Source organism: Vipera ursinii (assembly GCF_947247035.1).
Source record: "Vipera ursinii genome assembly, chromosome: 5".
Lineage (NCBI taxonomy): Eukaryota > Metazoa > Chordata > Lepidosauria > Squamata > Viperidae > Vipera > Vipera ursinii.
Window position 1 is genome coordinate 81228754 of NC_139518.1, and position 23447 is coordinate 81252200.

General features: G+C 37.2%; 1 protein-coding gene across 1 annotated transcript in view; it reads right to left on the reverse strand.

The window, feature by feature from the left end:
- The window catches only part of CDH23 (cadherin related 23), a 375051-nt gene that overhangs the window by 339126 nt on the left and 12478 nt on the right, over positions 1–23447 (reverse strand). The window contains exon 2 of the mRNA XM_083364767.1: positions 15059–15137. Within this exon, the coding sequence (XP_083220893.1) occupies positions 15059–15137 (79 nt within the window). The remainder of the gene's footprint in view (positions 1–15058; positions 15138–23447) is intronic.

Below are 23447 nucleotides of genomic sequence, written 5' to 3' on the forward strand. Positions count from 1 at the left end.
TCCAGGGACTAGCATTTGTACATTGCTGGTAATATTGCATCGGCACAGCATGAACATTTCCACATGCTTTTAATGGTTTGACGGGTAATGGTTATGGCCGAGCCCTTAAAGTTTTTATGCATCATAGAGGGTCTTAAAATGACTAGCAGCATGGGAACTGCTCTTCTCGAGGAGCAACCCATACGGCTCAGAGTGGTAAATCTGGAACAAGTAACTGTGGCACAGGGGTCAATTTTTTTATGAATTATTCAGATACCTCATGGCAAAAGGCTGATACCTGTTAATAAAAGGAACTCAGATTCTATGCATTTTAAAACTATAAACAAAGCACGTCCTCAAGAAGGGGTTCATTCAAATCAAGACCACAGTGCTCTAGAGACAGAGATATAACTCTTTCAGATGTGTCATTTGGTTCATGAAGAAGATTTCTTTGGTATCTATTTACGAATCAGAACATTTTCATTTTTTCTGTTAGGTCTAGCAGAACATTGAGGGAATTGTGTATTGGGTTAGTTGAGGTAGGAGAAGAGCAGGCTGAGCCTGAGGGTGGAGTCAAGAGAGGAATCAGCCCAGAGTCCTTATGTTGCCACAAATGGTCTAAGCCGGGGGTCTTCAAACTTGGCCCTTTTGACTTGTGATCTCACTTTATTCCCATATTTTAATTATCATACATGCCCATAACTTTGTCCTGCAGCTTAAAAATTCCCATTACTATGGGCAAGAAAAAGAGATGTGTGATCCACTTTGGAGCCTGAATGCAGCCAAAGCGGCAAAACAATTTAAGATTAATGAGCTCTTCATTACAAAGACTTCTGAAAATCTAATCTTTTGGACTCCGGTGAATTCAGCAAACAAATTCAAGGTGCTTTTCCAGAAATCTAATGAAGCTTCGATCTCCCCTCTCTTCAAATGTGCTGCCCTCCATAAAGACAGCAATTGTTCTTATGCCCCTCATGAGCGTTTCACTGATGAACTAAATAAGGATGTAACTGTAAAATCTTCCTCAGATTTTCCGGCTAAATACTGTCTTTTAACCATTCGGACTGTCATAGCTCTATCTGAGCAATTAAGAGCTATCTCTGTTAAAAGAGCCTTGGTGGAGCAGTGGGCTAATGCCTCCTTAAGTAACACCAGCTGCCTCCAATTACTGGAGGTTCGAGTCCCACCAGGCTCAAGGTTGACTCAGCCTTCCATCCTTCCGAGGTAGGTAAAATGAGGACCCAGATTGTTGGGGGCAATAAGCTGACTTTGTAATAATGCTGCTGGGGGGGGGGGCGAAAGCCCTAATAAGCAGGCATATACATAGAATGAAGGCTATTGCTAAGCACATTGATTTGTGCTTTAAATTGTAAGCCACCCTGAGTCTTCGGAGAAGGGCGGGATATAAATGGGATTTTAAAAAAAAGGGCAGTCTAAGGAGAAAATTTGATGCTTTCATTTTAAATTACCATTTTAACTTTCTCCCTCTCTCTCTCTCTCTCTCTCTCTCTCTCAGTATAATTCATACATATCAAGAAAAGTCTCTCAAAGTCTTCATGACTACAACATGGAAGTAGTTATCAGTGCCTTGCTCCAGGAAGTTTTTATTTCAACCTCCCATGGACCAGGACCTCTCAATGGTTTCCCATCCACATATTAGCCAGCTCCAGCCCTGCTTCGTTTTTTCCCCCCAAGTTGTATTTGTGTGTATCAAGTTACATAAGGCTGAGAATAAATTATTGGGGAGGGTGGGGAATGTGGACAAAATTCATAATAAAATTAAATAGGAAAGCAAAAAAAGAGGGAGATAATGAAAAAACAAAAACAAAAATAATCTCCAGCTATAATAACAGAATTCAAGTCTTATTATGGCACATTTCTTTATCCCCACAATAAAATCTTATGTGCATTTCCTTATAACCAAGTCCTACTACGTACAATAAATGTATGTGCAGGGTGAAAGCCTCAGTGATTTTCAAACTCTATTACTAGGCATCCAAGTGTTTTGTTTTGTTTTCAAAAAAAACTATCATAGACGGCTTAAAGCAACAGAGCAATAGAAGAGAAAGGCTACAGTCACTATCCTAGGAGAGCACTCCCACATCTTCTATGAATGCTCAACAATTTAGAGACAAGTTCAGGAGTTTTAAACTTGAAAGTTAAAACTTAGAACTGAGGGTAGTATACTACAATACGAGCAAAAAAAAGAGGTGGGTCTTTGGAAAGTTAGCGTGCAACAAAAAGAAAGCAGAGCACCTTAGCTCTTATTTTGTGCCCGTCTTCTTTCGAAGGAAAATACTTACAATATAGATTGAAACTTGTAAAGTGTCAGGATTGCAGTTCAAGACTGGTAAGGGGTCAAGAACCAGATAATCTAAATTTATTCAGGTGTTAAATTATTTGCATTCCTGGAATTGAAGCAGAGGTAGGCAATTAATAGCCCATGGACGGCAAGAGATTCCAGATCTCTTTTTTTTAATAGTCCCATCAATAACTTTACACTGCAGGACTGAAATCCAGCAGCAGAATTGTCAGTTTTGTCTGAGATAGAACAAGCTGCAAAATTGGCTGCTATTAAGAATTCATAAGACTGCATGTAGTCATTTCATCATTCAAATTACACCAAAGTGCAAAAGAGGACTGGAAGATTTATCCAGGCTCTATGTGTCCCCCTGTGGTCTTTAGAGTTGAGGGCAGATAGAGACCCTTAGTGAAGAGACTAGACAGTCACTTGTCTAAAATGGTATAGGTTCTCTTGCTTGAACAGGGGGCTGGACTAGAAAACCTCTAAGGTCCCTTCCAGTTCTATTCTATTCTATTCTATTCTATTCTATTCTATTCTATTCTATTCTATTCTATTCTATTCTATTCTAGTCTAGTCTAGTCTAGTCTATTCTGTTCTGTTCTGTTCTCTGTTGTTCTTGTTGTTAGTTGTGAAATCGTGTCTGACCCATCGTGACCCCATGGACAATGTTCCTCCAGAAACATTCTATTCTATTCTATTCTATTCTATTCTATTCTATTCTATTCTATTCTATTCTATTCTATTCTATTCTATTCTATTCTATTCTTACTCTACATTCTATTCTATTCTATTCTATTCTATTCTTACTCTACATTCTATTCTATTCTATTCTATTCTATTCTATTCTATTCTATTCTATTCTATTCTATTCTATTCTATTCCATTCTATTCTATTCTATTCTTACTCTACATTCTATTCTATTCTATTCTATTCTATTCTATTCTATTCTATTCTATTCTATTCTTACTCTACATTCTATTCTATTCTATTCTATTCTATTCTGTTCTGTTCTGTTCTGTTCTATTCTATCTCTACATTCTATTCTATTCTATTCTATTCTATTCTTACTCTACATTCTATTCTATTCTATTCTATTCTATTCTTACTCTACATTCTATTCTATTCTATTCTATTCTATTCTATTCTATTCTATTCTATTCTATTCTATTCTATTCTTACTCTACATTCTATTTGATTCTATCCTATTCTATTCTATTCTATTCTATTCTATTCTATTCTATTCTATTCTATTCTATTCTATTCTATTCTATTCTATTCTGTTCTGTTCTATTCCTATTCTATTCTGTTCTGTTCTATTCTATTCTATTCTATTCTATTCTATTCTATTCTAGTGATGTATGCTACTGTTACAAATGATACAAGTTTTCAAAAACCCTGAAAAATGATGCTGTTTGTCTAAAAATAAATATAAATTATGACAAAAGTGAATTTACCTAAACAACCATTGATTCCACAAATCAATTATGCACAATGTGAAGACCTATTTCCTTTTTTGTTGTTCTAAATTTTCTTGCAGTTAACTTCATGAAATAATTTTTATTCCGTGTTTTACTTGCTAATATTTTGAAAGAGGGAGAAAAGCACATTCACTCATGTTTTACCAACCTTTGCTAATTTGTTATTTTCAAATCAGAATAATTTTACATATTTAAATGAAAACCTCCATTGTTTCACCAGGACAGGATATTTAAACTTTTTACTCTATACTAATATAGAAATATATAGTGGTTGGATGGTATATATATATATATATATATATATATATATATATATATATATATATATATATATATATATATATATATATATATATATATATATGGATCCTTGGTTTTTTGGGTTTTTCCCGCGTAGAACTAAAGGTGTAGGCGCAACGTTTCGACGAAATCCCATCCGTCATCATCAGGCTAGTAGTTTCTGCTTCCTTCTTCTGGGAGAAGAAGGAAGCAGAAACCACTAGCCTGATGATGACGGATGGGATTTCGTCGAAACGTTGCGCCTACACCTTTAGTTCTACGCGGGGAAAAACCCGAAAAACCAAGGATCCACATACAGGCACCCGCGAAAACCTCAGAAAACAAATATATATATATATATATATATATATATATATATATATATATATATATATATATATATATATATATATATATATATATATATATATATATATACATACATATATATATATATATACATATATATATATATATACATATATATATATATATACATATACATATATATATATATATACATATATATATATATACATATATATATATATATATATATATATATATATATATATATATATATATATATATATATATATATATATATATATGTACACACCTTTTTTCTTACAAAAAAAAGCACTGCCCCTATCCATTCGATCTATGCAGATGAGGAAATTCAATACAGAACTCTTCACTCTAAGTTGCAAACTTATAATTTCTCCCACAAAGTTGCCATACTTTTTTTTTATATGCCTCCTCATGCTTACTATTGCCTTTGCTGCAAAATCCCCCTCAGTGAGTTCTAATATACATTAGTAGACAGACAGGGGTAAAACACAACTCATGTTTTATGATTTTTACACCTCACTGGCATGGCAATGGCTATCAAAATTTAAACTCCTCTTTTCATGGTAATTAATAATGCCCTGTCTAGCCCTATTTCTGATGTCTTTCCATCACATGTTGCACCTTCGAAACTGCCAAGACATCAATCTCTCTTAGCCCCGAAGAGTTTCCTTAAATGAAAAATCTTATCTAGAACAGGTCATGTTATATAACAACTCACCGGCTTTGCCTGGGAAATGAAAGATGATGAGGTAGAATCCCGGGGACAGAGGCTATCTCCATAAATCTGCCAAAATTGGAGTTGTGGATTACTTTACTAGATTGATTGCCTGTCCTTCAAATAAAGCCCTGACCTCAGTGGCTGAACATCACAATTTTCTAACCTCATTTATGAGCGCAAAACAAGGAATTGTTTCTACAGAGTGATATCAGAGAAGGTCATCTGTTGATTGTCCTACAGTTTATTAGAAGGGACTCAGCAAAACTAACTGATATTCTAATTATCAACATTCAGGATGGCTTCCTATTAAGTGGATTTGGGTAGTTCTTTTTATCTTTGATGAAGATTTAGGTATTTCCACGGGGGATTTGATTTAAATCAAGTTGATTTAAATCGCGATTTAAATCATGGTTTAAATCACTGGTAAAAAGGCTTGATTTAAATCAATTCAATTTAAATCACAATTTTTAAAGAGCAACTATCCACTCTGTCCTGCAGTGGCTCCTCCTCTGACCAGCCGTTGACTCACTGACTGTCCCATTCACTTTAATGCGGTAGTGATGCGGTAGTGACACAACAAGGTGAGGGACGTGGCAGGCAGCAGGTGAGTGGATGGCCGCCAACAGGCGCTGCCATGATGGATCTGAAATGACAGGTGCTCTTTAAATGTAAGGACTGATTCTTGCTGGTAGTTAGAATCTTTAATATTATTATTTGCAAACAAAATGAAGGTTTCCTATTTAGAATAATAAGCTGTCAGGTTAGTAAAACAGCGATTATCAGACGTGATTTTAGGTTAATAGGTTAACCACACATAATTGGAGAATTACTCACGTTCTTTTATTTAATTAAAACACTTAGACCTTGGTACAGATGCATTTCTCTTCAATCATACAGTTTGTGCTGTACATAATTTGCAAAACAATAGGATAAAGGAATATTCCTGAACTTTGTTTTATGATTTATCTCACGGTTACTGTGAAATTGTGTGAATGCATCAATGCAGTGCATGTTATCTCAGCTTGCAGAGCTTGGATTCATTGAATGAGTTTACCAAAAATGTAAACAGTGCAGAATATACAGCCTCATGCTGTATCACTAAGCTCCATTTCCTGATGAATAAACTAAATTACTAATGTATCTTAAATAGAAAACTATATTTAGATAGATTTTTACTCCAAATGCATTTTATTAAAATAAATTTGATAAAAATAAAAAACCCTCCAATTTAAATTTAAAAAATCCGATTTAAATTTTTAAAAATCTGATTTTTAATTTTTTTTTAAAAAAATCATTGATTATTATGCACCCTGGGTATTTCTCATTTACGGACTTGTACTGGGACTTGCAATGCTGTCATTAAGCAACATGATCATAGAGTGAAATGTAACATGCCCATGTCCTATTTAGGACACCAGTTCATCAGTTGCAGCTGTGGTTTTTAAGCAAATCATTGTGGTCATAAAGTGCAATGTCACATGACCATGAGTTGCGATTTCTTGCCAACTTCCCCAATGATTTTGGTTGTCGAAAGCCGGTTATGAACGGTCACAAATGGCAATCACATGACTGTGGGATGCTGCAACCATCATGCAATAACGCATGCAATAATTGCCATGAAGCCAAATTGTGATCACACGACTACAGGGATGCTGCAATACCTGCAACTTCAAAGACTGGTGGTTGGTAAATGAGGACTACCTGTATTTTCATTTTCAGTCTTAGTCTTTGCGTGTTGAGAATTGTTTTGGCATAGGCTACCTTTGATTTACTGTAAGCAAAGAAATCCAGGTTAAGATCGGCCTTGTTAATCAGATCAAAGTTAGAACCATGGAACACAGAATTCTTGATCTGAATCAAACACAAAAACTGGAAGAAGAAAAAAAGAACCAACAACTTTAAATTCATGTACCTATTTCTCCTCGATGCAAAGAGAAAAGTCCTTGGGATGCACTAAAATAATTCAGGGAGAAACCTAAAATTCTGAATTATTTTCAATGATTAGGCAAAACCTAATTACATTGTGGGAAAACACAGAAAACCAGCTGAGAAATGTCATTGGTTTAACTTCTTAAACTTCACTGTAAATCCCCCAGATATCACAATTGTGAAAGAGGCTTAGAATTCATACTGACTTTCCTTTAAATGAAATTTCAGTGACATTCTATCTTTCAGGCACACTAAAAGTCTTTTTTTTTTTGGGTAAAAAAAGTACACCTTCAGCCATATCAATCCAAGAAAGGAAAATAAATGTGATCGCTGGGGTGATATCTGTGTAACTGAATCATTTCAAGTTGACCTTAGTCTTTTCTTGAAAAGGTTATGCTTCATCTTCTGCTTTTATTGTTCTTTCATCAAGAAAAAACCTTGTATTTGTAGATGAGTTGGATATGTAGCAGTTTCTGCAGTTTGTGTTGAAAAGCAACTTTACAAATTTATATTCCCCCGCAAAGGCAGTATTTTCTAGTTTGATTTTTTTTACAATAAATACATTAACTGAATGATACCAGTAACTTTTTATTTTCCTATGAACATTTCACCGAGCTGCAATAAAGGGGGGAAAGCTGCAAAAATCACATGCAGCAATTAATTCCTAATCAAATTCACTTGCTAGCTCCCATATTTAGTTAACTTTCATGCACACTGCACAAATTTTCCAAACTAAGCAGAAAACACACATGATCTTTGCCATGATGATAAAATACGCATACATTAATCTCACAGTAGCAAAAGTGAAACGACTTTGATGCCTGAATTACATTCTTCACTGACTACCTTAAATCATTATCTTTTAAAACAAACTCATGTTGCAATTCACTTGTAGATATATTCAATGATGAAGTCCTTTATTCTTATACTCTTCAACATTGCTCTTCTATCTCTTACTGTCATTTCAAATCTTAAGGGAAGTCTCATTAAACATGCTTTCAAGTCTATCTCTTCCATTTCCCCCTATTCTGCTCTCCGAGTTTCATATTAAATAATTGGTGGCAATGTTTCCAAAGAAAATTTCCCTCTGATATCTTTCCCATGACTGCATATTGTCTAAGATTAGTTAAGTTCTAAATCCACGGTCTTCAAACTTGGCCCTTTTATGACTTGTGGACTTCAACTCCCAGAATTCTTCAGCCAGGCACGCTGGCTGAGGAATTCTGGGAGTTGAAATCCACAAAGTTATAAAAGGGCCAAGTTTGAAGACCCCTGTTCTAAATCTTCTGAGTTTGAGGAAAACAGAACTCAGACATAAAGAGGAAATAGCATAACTAACCAATGGTACCAACTAACAGTAAATTCAATAGAAGAGAATATATGTACTCCAAGGTTAAAATGTTGGGTTCTTGGTGGTCTCCGAGCTTGGTTGTTTTCTTGTAAACCTTCATTAGTAGGGTAAGTAGCAATATCAGTGTGAGAAGAAGATTAAGATTTGCTGGCTGTTTATCTATAGTAGCTTGCTCTGCCAGTCTTAGTGGGATGTGGCTTTGTCCTTGATAGCATTGTTTTTTCCATGATTGTTTATCTGGTTCTGTTTCCCATTTAATAGGTTGTTTGTTAACTGTGGGATAGATGTATTCTGGGCTGTTTTCTTCCTTCGTAGGTTTTTGGTTGTATCTTTTAAATGATGTCAATCTAGCATTTTTTTTTTCTTAGAGAATTCTTACAAAAAGAGGTCCATCAGTATGCAAAATCACACCTCTGCCACAGGATCTATAATGGGAGCCTTCAAACTTGGCCCTTTTATGACTTGTGGACTTCAATTCCCAGAATTCTTCAGCCAGGCACACTGGCTGAGGAATTCTGAGAGTTGAAGTCCACAAGTCATAAAAGGGTCAAATTTGAAGACCCCTGATCTATAACATATGTTATGCCCATCCATAGATCCTTACAAGTAACTAGGAAGGCTACACACCATTCTGCACCTTATTCAGATATTTTTAGAAACCAAGAGTAACTACTAACTACTAATTTCTACCAGCTTCTTCTAGGTTTTTGATTCAAATTACATTTCAATTACACAGCTGGTACAAAGTTAGATTGCAGCAATATTTTCCAATAAATATATCAACTTATTTTCAGAGATTAGCTCTCATTATATCTTTATAGATCCTTTTATTGAAAATCAATGCCTAAAGAGCTACCATTTCATTTGGATCCACTATATATGGTTCAATTCAAGTTCTTTTCTGCTTTTCTCATGTAAATTAATTTCATATTTGTCACTGAATTCAGCAATGTTGCAAGGAAAACATTTATTTTTATCATGATACTTCTGAACCTGTAGTCAGGGATTCTTCTTTGGCTATGAAATTCCATTATAGAAGAGGGATTTACACTAGAAGTTCAAATGTGAACTTATTGACAATATTATCGCCTTCAATACAATTCACTTTCTAACTCTGGCCAGCTAAATGAAGACATTTTGCAAAATCTATCATACAGCTCTTCAGAGTTTACATCTGTCAGTAGATGTTCCCTGAACAAGACATGTGATTCTACAATAGCTTGTTGCTTGAGGAAGATGACACTATTATTTTTAAGAGGTATAACAGCATTTTTTCCTTGATGCAGAGAACCAAAGTACAAAATGAAAGAGATTGGCAACAGAGTCAAAATGCTTCATACCACTCAATGAGTAACAAACTCATGTCAAAACCTCATGTCAAAATCTGATGTTCAAACTAGACTTGAAAAAAGAATGGACATCTCCTTCTTACAAGGATGCCATACCATGAAAAACTGTTGCTTTAGTATCATTGCACACCCAAAGAAAATAAAAGGAAAATGCTAATCAGCTTAATCACTTGTTGCTTTGATATAATTTGCATTTTATTTTTTAGTGGTGAAAGATAGAATGTGATCAATCCTGAGGCAGTGATTAAGAGATTGATATACATGGGCAAATATGCTTGAGTTTGTAATAAGTATGAGATCGCCTCTTACTGTGCATGTATGCAAGTCTGAAGGATTATATTCAGGCAATGTTCCACAAGAGGACAGTTACATAACAGGTGGTATAGTAAAATCTGGTCTGTTACAAAGATCAAAGAGAATTCTGATAAACAGAGTTATTAAAATATTTCAGAAGGCAGCAGCTGCATCTACAGAAAAAGTGCATAGGCCTTAGGCTTTCTGTATTTCAATAAAGCATGGCTTAATTTGTTTTTTTTAGGCTTTTTGTACTGAAGTTCACCAAATCTTAACATCAAATGTAAGATTTAACTCTGGAAAATCTGATTTTGTTTTATAGAAATTTTAACTATTTTTAACGTGACAGAACTCACACTGGTGCTTTAAATATAACAAGAATTGAGTTTTGGGGATGCCAGGAAATTGAGCTGATTTTGAAGCAAATAGCTGAATTAATGATTGATAACACCAGTACTAAATTATCTATACTCTGGTTCACACTTTTCATGCAACACCAACTCTATTCAAAAAACACGAACAGCTTCTCTTCACCATAAATCATTAAGTCAGGTAAGTATGCTTGTTATACATAGAGCAAACAAAACTCGTGAGATCTCAATAAAAAAGTATGGACATTCACTGCAATGAATGACACTGCTAAATTCAACTAATTTCAACACTGGTTGAAAAACATCTGGTTTAGCTTTGTATCTTGGGAAAAAATATCACTTGATTTTCCATCTATTTTGCAATGAAATGTTGAATGTCAACAGAACCGTATGACTTTAGCTAGTTTATCACCCTACCTTTTTTAGCATTAGCAATACAGGGGTTTTTCTCCAGACACAATTTTGACACTATTTAAAGAAAGCATTCAAAGTACAAGTTAGCTTTGTAAAGGAAACACTACAGTATTGTCCAATGCACACTTTTCCAATGTTTTTCAAGTAATACTGATACCTTAATTCTATCACTAAAGTTTCTTCTGTCACAATTTGGATTTAAGATAATAGTGGTATGGAAGGAAGTAAAAGTTTATTTCCAATCTGTCTAATAACGACTGAGACAATTTCAGAGCACATAATAGCTATAGCTACTCATAAATCCTGTAGTGTATCAAGACTTCCTTGTTGACAGTGCTGATGGGAGAATCCCCAATACAAGGAAGCTTTCAGGAACAAGATGAACACAAAAGCAACAGATGTTTGCTAAGGGCTGGCGGCAACAGAAAAGGCAGAGGAGAAGAATTATAGCTATAATAGCAAAACAAGATAATATCGCTTCCAAGACAAAAATAACAGGAAGAGAACAGGGCTATTTCCCCCTGAACAATAGTCAGTGAAGGCTGAGAAGGCCAACAGCTGGGGGTTCCTTCTGAATTTACAACTCCTACCTGGAAGCACAGGTGGAAACTGGAGCCAGCAAAACCAGTTTGTTGTGATTCAGGGTCAGCCTGTGGGTTCGGCAGTTGGGTCGGACGACTCAGAGGAGGAGGGGGGTGTTGAAGACCTTGCTGAGGGGGTTGAAGATCTTGCTGATGAGAGCCCTCAGCCAGGCCCCTCCCACTTGGTCACCACAGAGACCCAGCTGTGTGAGCCTGACAGTGTGGATGAAGATGACCCACAGATGGCCCTGTTCAAGGACGCCCGACGCAGGAGGCAGTCAATTAGGAGTAAACAGAGGAAGGCAATGGGGCTCCTCAGAAGGAGGCACAGAGAAGCCACGCCCTGAACTCTATATAAGGGGAATGTGTGGGAGGGCTGGTTTGCTGAAGGCAACCGCTTGGATAGTTCATGTTTCTTAAAGCTCCTGTTTCTTGGTTTGTCTTGTTCCATTTGTTTTTGTGGTAATAAATTTGGCAGGCGTAATTCCAGCCTCTTGCCTTCTTGTAAAAGGGGTTGTCCCTGCCTTTTCTGCAGGGCCGGTAGAAGGCTGGTACAGAACAGAGTTGTGGTCTTTTCTGGAACACGACACACTGATTTGTGCCTAGTTATTCTTTTAAACAAATGGTGGCAAATGGGGCAAATGGTGAGAGATAGGAAGGCTCTTCATATGTTGTCCTTATATTCCTTTTTTTTACTTGGCCCCTCCCTTCCCACTTCCTTATTCCCTCTCTTCAAGATGTAGTTCAGATGGGAAGTAAGTTTTTTTTATTGTCATGTACAGTATTTCTTAATAAATATGCTTTTACTAAAAAATTAACGAGTTAGAATCAATTGGGATCTGTATAGTACATAGCATATTATATAGATAATATATTTTGCAACACGACTGCGGTATTGGGTTACTGCTGTAGGCTACAAGTTGTACAAATTGAGCAGCACAAGGAATAATGGTCATTTCTTATTGTGCTCATCTATCAACATTATCATGCAACCAGTTGTTTTTTGGGGTGTAATTCAAGGTGCTTGCCTGGGGTTACCTTTAAAGTCCACCATGGTTACCTGGAAGTTGCTTTTTTATTGTTTTTGCTTGGCCATTGTGTTAGGAAGAGTCGGTTACTGTATACTCCAGCTGCCTTTGTGGGGTCTAAAAAGTGTGCTTTGCTGCCATTGCTGCTGCCATTTAAAACAGCTTCTCCCAGATATATGGAGGGCACTGACTCTCCTGAGGTTCCAAAAAGCTCTTAAAGCCAGGCTTTTGGTCCCAAGCCTAGGGTTATTGTGGCTTTTTTTGGGGGGGGAAGGAAATGTTGTATTGTGTTTTAATGGCTACTTTTACTCTGGATTGCTTCTTGTACTGTTCTTATAACCTCTCAATAACCCTAGTGTTAGTATTTATGGTACTGTTTTTTTGCCCAGACTACCTCGGTGGGTCAACATCAATCTTGCAAGTCTGAAAGCAGTTCTTCCACCCCCTGTGCCTTTCCTTTTCAGCAAACTAGGAAGGGTCCCTTCTGAGATGGTTTCCATGCCCACATTCCTTCTCTGCACTGTGGCATCTCTTTCCTGACCATTGTCTAGGCCAGGGGGTAGGGAATCCTGGCTCTTTTATGACTTGTGGACTTCAATACCCAGAATTCCTGAACAACCATGCTGACTCAGGAATTCTGGGAGTTGAAGTCCACAAGTCATAAAAGAGCCATGGTTCCTTACCCCCGGTCTAGGCTGTGACTTTTCTTCTTCATGCCTCTTGAGGATATTCCCATAGACTGTTACATCTTTTGAGATTGATTGTACGATTCACGGATGCTAGAATGGTTGGTTTTGTTTATTATTTTATGTTTTATTTTGTAACCTACCTGGAGTAAGTAGAAACTTTATGTAATTGGAATGTGGTGTCACGTACAGTAAAACCTCACTGAAGGGGACAAATGTAAGATGTAATAATGGGAATGACTCAGCAGGGTCTGTGTCTCTTTAAGAGCCTTTGTATAAAGGGAAGATGCTGTTGATGTGTTTTTTCTTCCATTTCCTGCTGTAACTGTGGTTTGTTGGATCCTGCTGTATTAGCACGTGTATGTATATTGTTCCTGATCTATGATATTATAGATAGTGTAAGATAAACCACCCTTTATTATAGACCACTGTATACTGTGTTTACTCCTGGGTTATCTCGCACAATAAGCCTGTGCATGCTTTGACACTATGCCAGCAAAACTTCAATTAAATGGACTTTTACTTAAGACAAGGGTCCCCAATCCTCAGACCCTGCTACTGGCCTGTGGCCCATTGGGCCATACAAGCAGTGGGTGAGTACGTAAAGCTCCATTTGTGCAAGCAGCAGGTGCACACACAACACCATCCCCACTTTCCCTCTTCCCACCGCCGCTCTGGTTTACAAAGCCAGAAAGGGGACCACTGATTTAAAGGACATCAGATGCAACATACCAAATCTGATCCTCCCTGCAGAGTTTGTTAAATTAAAGTTTACTGTTGTTTCTGGAAAGAACTTGACATCTCCCCAATAAATCCAGGTTTTAATATACATTTCTTTCTGATGCCCATTTCAAGTAGATAAAAATAAAAGAATGGAACTCTTTATTTACAGATTTCTTGCTCCAAAGATCAATGAATGTGATTTAGACAATATAGTATCTAAACAATAAACAATCTGTGACAAAAGGCAAGTTACAGGGACAGACTTAAGAAAAAGTAGATATTGCTGGTATCAGCTAGGACAGGGGTCTTCAAACTTGTCCCTTTTATGACTTGTGGACTTCAACTCCCAGAATTCCTCAGCCAGGCACGCTGGCTGAAGAATTCTGGGAGTTGAAGTCCACAAGTCATAAAAGGGACAAGTTTAAAAACCCCTGAGCTAGGAGCTTTTCATTAGGGTTCAGGACCATGGACAGCAATTCGGTGAACCCATTGAAAGGTTTTTATTTTAGGCCCAGTTTCTTTTTTTTGTAATTTTTGGCTTTTTCTGGATAGATTTAGAGATGAACACTAACAAATGGGTTGAAGGACACGAGTCACATACAGTGTGGAAGAGATAGAAAAAGCCAACTGATGTATTGTAAACTATCAGGAGTTGTTGTTAGCAACATTAGTGTCCCTGTTCTAAAGTCAAAATTTTCAAAATTAATTTAGACCATTTATTATATAATTAGTAGAATTTGTTCACGTTGTTAAGTGCATATGGGGAAATGAGTCAAAATCTATTGTTTTATTTGTAAATGATATGTAAGAAATCATTTATTTTTGAATTTTTGTAACAATTTGGGTTTTTTAAAAATCTCATTGTGTAAATATCTGCTTAGAAATTCTTGTTTCTGTTTATTTATTCATATCTTCCACATCTAGATGGTGACAGAAGAAGAAGAATTAGCAGCTATTCAAAGGACAGTGCAGAAGGGAGTCCTGGATTGCAAAAGGTCAAATAAAACAATAATTGATCATTTGTCAATTTGTATAAATATGGTGGCTCTATTTACCGCAAGGTTGTCCAAATTTGGCAACTTTAGGGCTCATGGGTTTAATTCCCAGAATTCCCCAGCCAGCAGGTCTCATAGCTGTCAAGTATTGGGCACCCCTGCTTTATAGCCTAAAATCTTATGACTAGGTTAATACCTTTAGTCTAGACTGACTTTTCTGACTCACCTGATACAATTGTATAACCAATACCTCTTGGCCGCCCTTTGTCTTGATCAACTGCAGTTATCATACGCACAGTTGTACCCTGGGGACACAAAAGAAAAGAACGGAATTGGCACTGCTGAATATCCAATTCATATATTATTTATCATGCTTGCTAAATAGTTCGATATTTAATCCCCTTACATTTTATTTCTGAATTTTTAAATCTTAATTCTATTTATCATTTACTATTCAATATCAAAGGGACGCAGTGGCTCAGTGGGTTAGGACGCTGAGCTTGTCGATCAGAAGGTCGGCAGTTTGGCGGGTCGAATCCTGAGTGCTGCATAACAGAGTGAGCGCCTGTTACTCATCCCAGCTTCTGCCAACCTAGCAGTTCGAAAGCACGTCAAAATGCAAGTAGAAAAATAGGGACCACTACGGTGGGAAGGTAACAGCGTTCCGTGAGCCTTTGGCGTCTAGTCATGCCGGCCACATGACCACGGAGGCGTCCTCGGACAAGCGCTGGCTCTTTGGCTTTGAAACGGAGATGAGCACCAGCCCCTAGAGTCGGAAACAACTAGTACGCATGTGCAGGGGAACCTTTACCTTTATTCAGTGCTTTTTTTGTAAAAGAAAAGGGTGCCGGAACTCACACATGTCATACAACCCACCTTGCCTACCCTACAAGGTTCCATCCAAAAAAGGTGCCGGAACTCCGTTCTGAGCGTTCTATGAGAAAAAAAGCCCTGCCTTTATGCAATAAAAATAAATATCATGAACAGATTACTAATATTGGAGAGAAAAACAGGCAGCCATTTTTCCACTAGTTAATTTACTTACTTCTAGATCTTCTGTAAAGTATACAAGGAACAAAAAATTCATCCTACTTGTATTTCCAGAGGGAAACACTGCTAGCTAATGCCAATAGTTAGCTTGTACGATTCTACTCTCACTCTCTTACCTATATCATAGAGGCAGATTGGTTTAGTAGTTAGAGCACCAAGCTAGAAACCAGGACACTGTGAGTTCTAGTCTCAGCTTAGGTATCAAAGCTGGCTGTGTGATCTTGAGTCAGTCACTCTCTCTCAGACCAACCCACCTCACAGGGCTGTTGTTCTGGGGAAAATAGGAGGAGGAAGGAGTGTTGGATATGTTTGATGCATTGAGTTATCTATAAAATGATCAAAGTGAGATAAAAATCTAATATCTATCTATAGCTACAAATGAAAATATAGATTTTAAGGTGATATCAACATGACTTGACCTATGCACTAGCCCAGGGGTAGGCAACCTTGGCTCTTTTATGACTCGTGGACTTCAACTCCCAGAATTCCTGAGCCAGTCCACGAGTCATAAAAGAGCCAAGGTTGCCTACCCCTGCACTAGCCCTTCTCTTGCAAATCAACACAAGGAATTGAATGGTTATATCTTTTGAAACACTTGTGAATGATACTGTCTTTTGAACAAACTCAATTACTTTACCATTTATCAAGCAGCCAGTGAACTGTAGCTGGAATTAGGTCATCAAGGTGAGCATGTCTATTACTGTTCAAGCTTTGCTTTGACCTTATTTATCTATTAATCAAATACATTGTTCCAATATATAAGCAACTTACCGGTGTCATGGTTTTTACAGTAGGTCTTCCGGTAAATGGTAACAGAATAACGTGCATGTACTGTGCATGTTCTGTGAGATAATAACTATCATTTTTATGCAGTAGAGAGATACCGAGATATCACAGTACATCATAAGTTATTAATTTACTTACATATACAAATTATATGCTGCCTGATGTCCAATGACTCTGGCAGTTTATAAGGGGGAAAAAATAAACAGTAATGAATTTAAAAAATCATAAAGGCCAACATAAACCCCAAAACCTAATGAGCATGGGAGCTAAATTTGGGGGGGAAGCTATTATTCCAAAGAACAGATGTTGTAAGAGGAAGGAATGTGTCCTGGGGGTCCATTATTAGATGACACTATTTAATTCATCAGACATGAAGTGTGTCCATCCTGCCTGATCTCATCAAAGAGACAGAAAGTGCCCAAAACAGGAAGTCCTTCAATGTAAATCATGTCAACCAAATAGCAAACACTAGTTGTAACTAAATATCTTCCCTTTGTAATGACTGTTCTTACATCGCTGCTGAAGAGTTAGGGTATACAATAGGTTGAGAGGGACAGCAGTAACCCAGAGAGGGAGAATTATGATTCCAAGCCACACACTGTCTTTGTATTTAAAACTTCAACTATGTCACGGTTTTTACTGGACATTGAGAATTATGGTGTTCATCCATCTGACCAGGATCAGAATGAAATATCCTAAAGTCATTAACAATAAAACACCATTCTAAGTATTGTATTTATGGACAGAATCATGTAATCATTCCTCAGCTAAGACTTACAGGTGATCCTTGCATCTAATTCATGACTTTGTAAAATTTAAATCACCTCTCTTTAAAAGCAGGAATAAAAACAGGTCTGGGCATGTAACAGAGAAGTCCATAACACTGAAGTGAATGAGAAAGGCTCTATCTCTTCATTATTTAGATAAATAAAGAGTGCGTTCAATTTTAACCCCATGACAATTTTGTAAAAGAAGTTAGGCTGAGAAATGCTTACTGGTTCAAAATTACTCAGCAAAGTCTATGGTTAAGAGTGGACTTAAAATTGTAGCTTTATGTGTTCTTGTCTAATGTTTTAGCCACTATACCATTTATTTGGAAATATTTGTCTAAAGATTCCCCAACATTCACATCATCATTACTTAGTTACAACTTCCCCCTCCCCCATAGCTTCAACATCTTTCTTCACCTGGCAGCGAGATGGGTGGCAAACAAATTTAATAAATAAAATAAATCTTTCAATATAAACTATAAATTTTCTCCTGATGGCAGGATTATTCAACAAATATCTTCATTTATGCATACAACAGCAATTAATTTAATCTGAAACACATTTGTGATGTCAAGCGGTTCTTTTGTTTATTGAGAACATAGGCATTCATTTTTTACCTTGGAGGAAGAAGTATGAATGGTTGTTTTTATAGTTTTACAGTTTAATGAAACACAACATTTGTCTTGGCAAGAGCAAACCAATGCTATATTTTAACTGTTGGAACCCATGATTCAAGCAGAGAGGAAAACATTACAACAGGGGTCTTCAAACTTGGCCTTTTTATGACTTGTGGACTTCAACTCCCAGAATTCCTCAGCCAGTGTGCCTGGCTGAGGAATTCTGGGAATTGAAGTCCACAAGTCATAAAAGGGCCAAGTTTGAAGACCCCTGAATTACAAGATAAGCTACCACTTCTTTAATCTATTCCAATGTGTTTCACTTGGCTGTCCTCTTGAAAATATTTCAGCAAATATTCCAAAATATAGCAGCTCACATGCAGTTTTAATAGGAAGGAGTAGATTCAGGAACATAACACCTAAAGGTTGATAATTGGTTTCATGGCATTGTTTTTAATCTATGACATGCTATATATGTGGTCCTTGGTGCTCTCTGACCCTGGTTGTTTTCTTGAAGATGTTTCATTACTCAACTAGGTAACATCATCAATGCACTGATGGTGTTACCTAGTTGGATAACAAAATATACACAAGAAAAACAACTAAGTTCAGAGAGCACCAAGAATCGTACAGTTCAACCTTAAGCTGCAAATATTATCTCCTGTAACAGTCACATGGCTTGGCATTTGCAGAACAGCCTTTCTCCAGAATTAGCTCATCCTATGTATTTATTCCAAAGACAGCTGATAAATCTATATGAAGTGATAGACCCAGAGGCCAGAGTTATGCCCTCTAAGTGGTAGCCACCCCATTATGGAATATCGTGCCCCCACATCCTTCTTACTAAATAGCAGTAAAGATTATCTTGAATTGATGATGATAATGATTAACCTGGGCTATTAAAATGTTTACAATATCATTTATATAAGTGTATTTTCTGGCTGGGAAAGGCTGAGGGCAAGAGAAGAAGTGGACGACAGAGAATGAGGTGGCTGGATGGAGTCACTGAAGCAGTAGGCGTGAGCCTAAATGGACTCCAGAAGATGGTAGAGGACCGGAAGGCCTGGAGGAAGGTTGTCCATGGGGTCACGATGGGTCGGACACAACTTCGCAACTAACAACAACAACAATTTTCTGACTTATCTTGACTTTTTGGAATTAAGGTGGTAAAGAAATGATTCTTTAAATAAATGAAACTAAATTTTAACTATTTTTCAAGCAGAGCTAGATATAACGATGCATGATCATCATCAACTGGTAAATAGACTGAAAAAGGGAAATTTATTTTGGATATGAACACATGTTTATTTGCTCTGCATCTCAGAATATGTCTTCTATACAGCCTATTTTCACTGTATCTGGGAAGTCTCATGTAGGAGATGATCAGGCTGATCCCAAGGGAAGGATCAAATGCATCATCAGTCAAGAGTCTCTTTGTGTCAGCAGGAGATCTAAATCCAGCCCACCTTGAATTCCCTTGATTCTTATCTACTGCCAATTTGCTTTGACTGTTAGTTGTTCAGATTCTTGTAGAGAGCTTAAGCTTCCAATAAATCTTTATACCCATTTGAACTGCCTGGACTTCCTGACTTTTCCTGGCGCTTGACAGGTCCGTTTTATTAAACGCTGTCATTTTGTGGAAACTATGAAGCATAGCCCTGCCCTCTGGAACAGAGATGCAGATGGGTACCCACTGTTGTGATTCAGGGTCAGCCTGTGGGTTCGGCAGTTGGGTCGGACGATTCTGAGGAGGAGGAGGAGGGTGTTGGAGAGCCTACAGAGGACAGTCCTGAGGCTTTGCAGAGCCCTCAGCCAGGCCCCTCTCATCTGGTTACTATGCAGACCCAGCTGTGTGAGCCTGACAGCGTGGATGAAGATGACCCACAGCTGGCCCTGTTCATGGATGCCCGATGCAGGAGGCAGACAATCAGGAGTAAACAGAGGAAGGCAATGGGGCACCTCGGAAGGAGGCAGAGAGAAGCCACGCCTTGAACTGTTTAAAAGGGGAATGTGTGGGAGGGCTGGTTTGCTGAAGGCAACCGTTTAAATAGCTCCTGTTTCACGGTTCGTGTTTTGGTTTTGCTCTGTTTGCTCTGTTCTGTGTCAATAAATTTGGCAGGCTTAGTTCCAGCCTCTTGCCTTTTTGTAAAGGGGTTGTCCCTGCCTTTTCTGCAGGGCCGGTAGTAGGCTGGTACAGAACACCCACCTTCTTGTAGTTCTGAAAAGAACCTGGCTTAGTCGCCAACCCTCAGGTTAATGTCTTGGGAGGGGGTTGCTGGGTTATGTTTAATTGTGAATGTTTTTTACAGTAGTTTGGGCTATATTTTTAATTGAATTAACTGTATATCAGATTGTATAAGCAATGGTATGTGGCCATAACAAATGCAATGAAATAAAGATGTGTAACCATGTACTCCACAGTGACTTGGGATCTTCTCAAGGAATGAGAATCTTTTTTCGGTACCCTGTATATGTATACATTGGCATTCTTCTGTGAATTGCTTCTAGCAGAAGAATATATTTATATATTTTTTAAGCTAAATCATGTGATTTTGCAGAACTCCATCCCCTTTACATTTGATCAATTTTTAAGGGCACTGCAGTGTTTAACTATCTTATTATGTTGTCTTCTCTAAATCTGTTATGCCGATGTAAATTCAATGCTAGTTATTTTCATATTATACAGTCACCCACATTGTGTATAATCATGACTTACTGAATTAACCCAGTGGTATTTGATTAACACCCTGGAATGTAAACTAACATAGGATGAACACATCAATTATACTGCTGGTTTTTCTTCTATCCTTTATTTATCTTTCATTTTCCCTTCTGTTTTAAGCTAAGAAAACAGGAGAGAGAATCAAATGTGAAGGCTGTGAAGGATCAAAGTCTACTTTTTTTCCACATAAAATTTGGACTGCTTTCTTTGTTACTGAGACCTGCAATTTCATCCTGCGCTCTCTCTTTCTCTATGAATGAAGAAACTAATAAATGTAATATTATGCTGGCTATTCTTTCAGACACACATTTGTATTACAAAAGCTATAAATTGTATCCATATTAAACTGAAAACGTTAATCATAAATTCTTGGAAACCGACCCAGGACTGAACACAGTACAGATTACAACCAGAAAACAGAAGAGTTTTGCTTCCTTCCACCTCTTAATTTCCCAAGCTACTATACTTGATTAAAAATTTAACAGAACTAAAGTGCAGAGTTTAAGTTAGTAAAGTGCTTTGAAAATACGTAAAACCCAATATCAAAATTTCTGCTATCTTCAGCCAGAGCATCTGACAATGTGATTTATAAAGATCCCCTCTTTCTTTGGCCAAATTTGGACACTTGGTAACTGGCATGTATTTCCAAGGACTGCAACATCCTGGGTCCATGTGGTCGACATTTGCAACCTTCCCAGCTGGCTTCCGGCAAGCAAAGTCAATAATACGGGAAGCTGTATTTTCTCAGTGACTAGGTGATTCACTTAACAACCACCTTGTTTAGCAATGGTAATAAGTTGAGGATTACTTGTATATCATCTGTTGTCACCAACTTATCTTCCTTTTTTAAAGTTTTATTTTACCAGGTGTAAATCACTCATTAGTTCATAGTCCTGAACTATGTTTATATTCTGACTCTGAAAAATGCTGCAATGTCCCAACCAAGCACTGTTACTTTGTTAACACAACTAAAACCCTTTTGAAGTTACTTCCAACTGATCTAAGTAATTGAAAATATTTAAGGCAAAATATATAGACGCAGTGTTTACTTCTAAAAAGGTAAAGGTAAAGGTTCCCCCGCACATGCGTACTAGTCGTTTCCGACTCTAGGGGCCGGTGCTCATTTCCGTTTCAAAGTCGAAGAGCCAGCGCTTGTCCGAGGATGTCTCTGTGGTCATGTGGCCGGCATGACTAGATGCCAAAGGTGCACGGAACGCTGTTACCTTCCCACTGTAGTGGTCCCTATTTTTCTACTTGCATTTTTACATGCTTTCGAACTGCTAGGTTGGCAGAAGCTGGGACGAGTAACAGGCGCTCACTCTGCTACACGGCACTCGGGATTCGACCCGCCAAACTGCCGACCATTTGATCGACAAGCTCAGCGTCCTAACCCACTGAGCCACCACGTCCCTTGTGTTTACTTCTACAACAATATATTCATTGTTAATTTCATTCCAACAATTGTTTGCATACATTTCAGAATAATTTCTTATAAACACACACTAAAAGATGGCAAATGTTTATTTGTCCTGTATGACAAAACACTTGACAAAGTGCAAATCTTCTGATACAATTCAAAGTCTAAATCAACAATAAACAGACACCATTTGTTAGGGCAGATTCAGTCTTTCCAAGGATTATATACTTTCTGTAAGTAACTCTGTGACCACTAGGACATATATCTTCTTTCCTACAACAGATAATTTTTGCTACCTTTTTTTAATTTTCTCAAACAATTCGAAGAAAACCTAAAATATTTGTCTCAAAAACTCATTTAGGGAAAAAATTCAGTAGTTACTCTGTTGAGTCCCCTGAAATGATCCAAAGAAATAAGCATTTGTTTATTTGAAAAAGACCTTTGCAAATGAGTAGAGAAACAGAAAGAGAATGAGCAAGTGTACTTACTACTTACATTCCAATCCAAATGGAAAGAAATTATATAAACAGGTCTGAATAGAAGAGTGGAGAAATTATATTATCAGCCATACAATATATAGCAATCTCATAATATATGTGTTCCTGCATGTTATCATTTCTGGGAGAAAGGTTTGAAGATGTAAGAGAAGTGGCAGAACCAGGGGTGTAGTTAAAAGAAGAACAGCCTAGATTCTAGAATCCCTACATAGACACAAGCAGACTGAGCCAATCCTTGAAATCCATTGATCCCTATGCAAAGCTGATTCCAATGCTTGCTGTTCAACTTTTCAACTATTTTATGAAATAATAATAAATGAATTGGGTCCAGTTGTGAATGCTGGCTTGGATGAAAGAGCTAACCTCCATCAAAGAATATCATAGACTGAAAGAAATCAGCACAGTGAAAGAAATTCAGTCTAGACACAGACTTCTCCAGGAATTCATATTTACCTGTAATCAATAGGCGGGAAGAACATATTGCAATCGCAGGATTTAAAAAATAACACCTATTGGCAGGAACATTTTAACAAGTTACAAACTAAATATGTATCTTTCAGTAAAAAAGAGGCAAGGTGAGTGCTATGGGCTCAGAGGCACAATATGAAGCAATATGCATGCATTTATAATGCAGGAATGAGCATTTTTAAAAAGAATTTGAAGAATGGTTTTAAAGTCATTTGAAGCTAGTTAAGACTCCAATATGAACAAATCACACTTCTAATCCTCTACAACTCATCCATCCCGGGAATGATC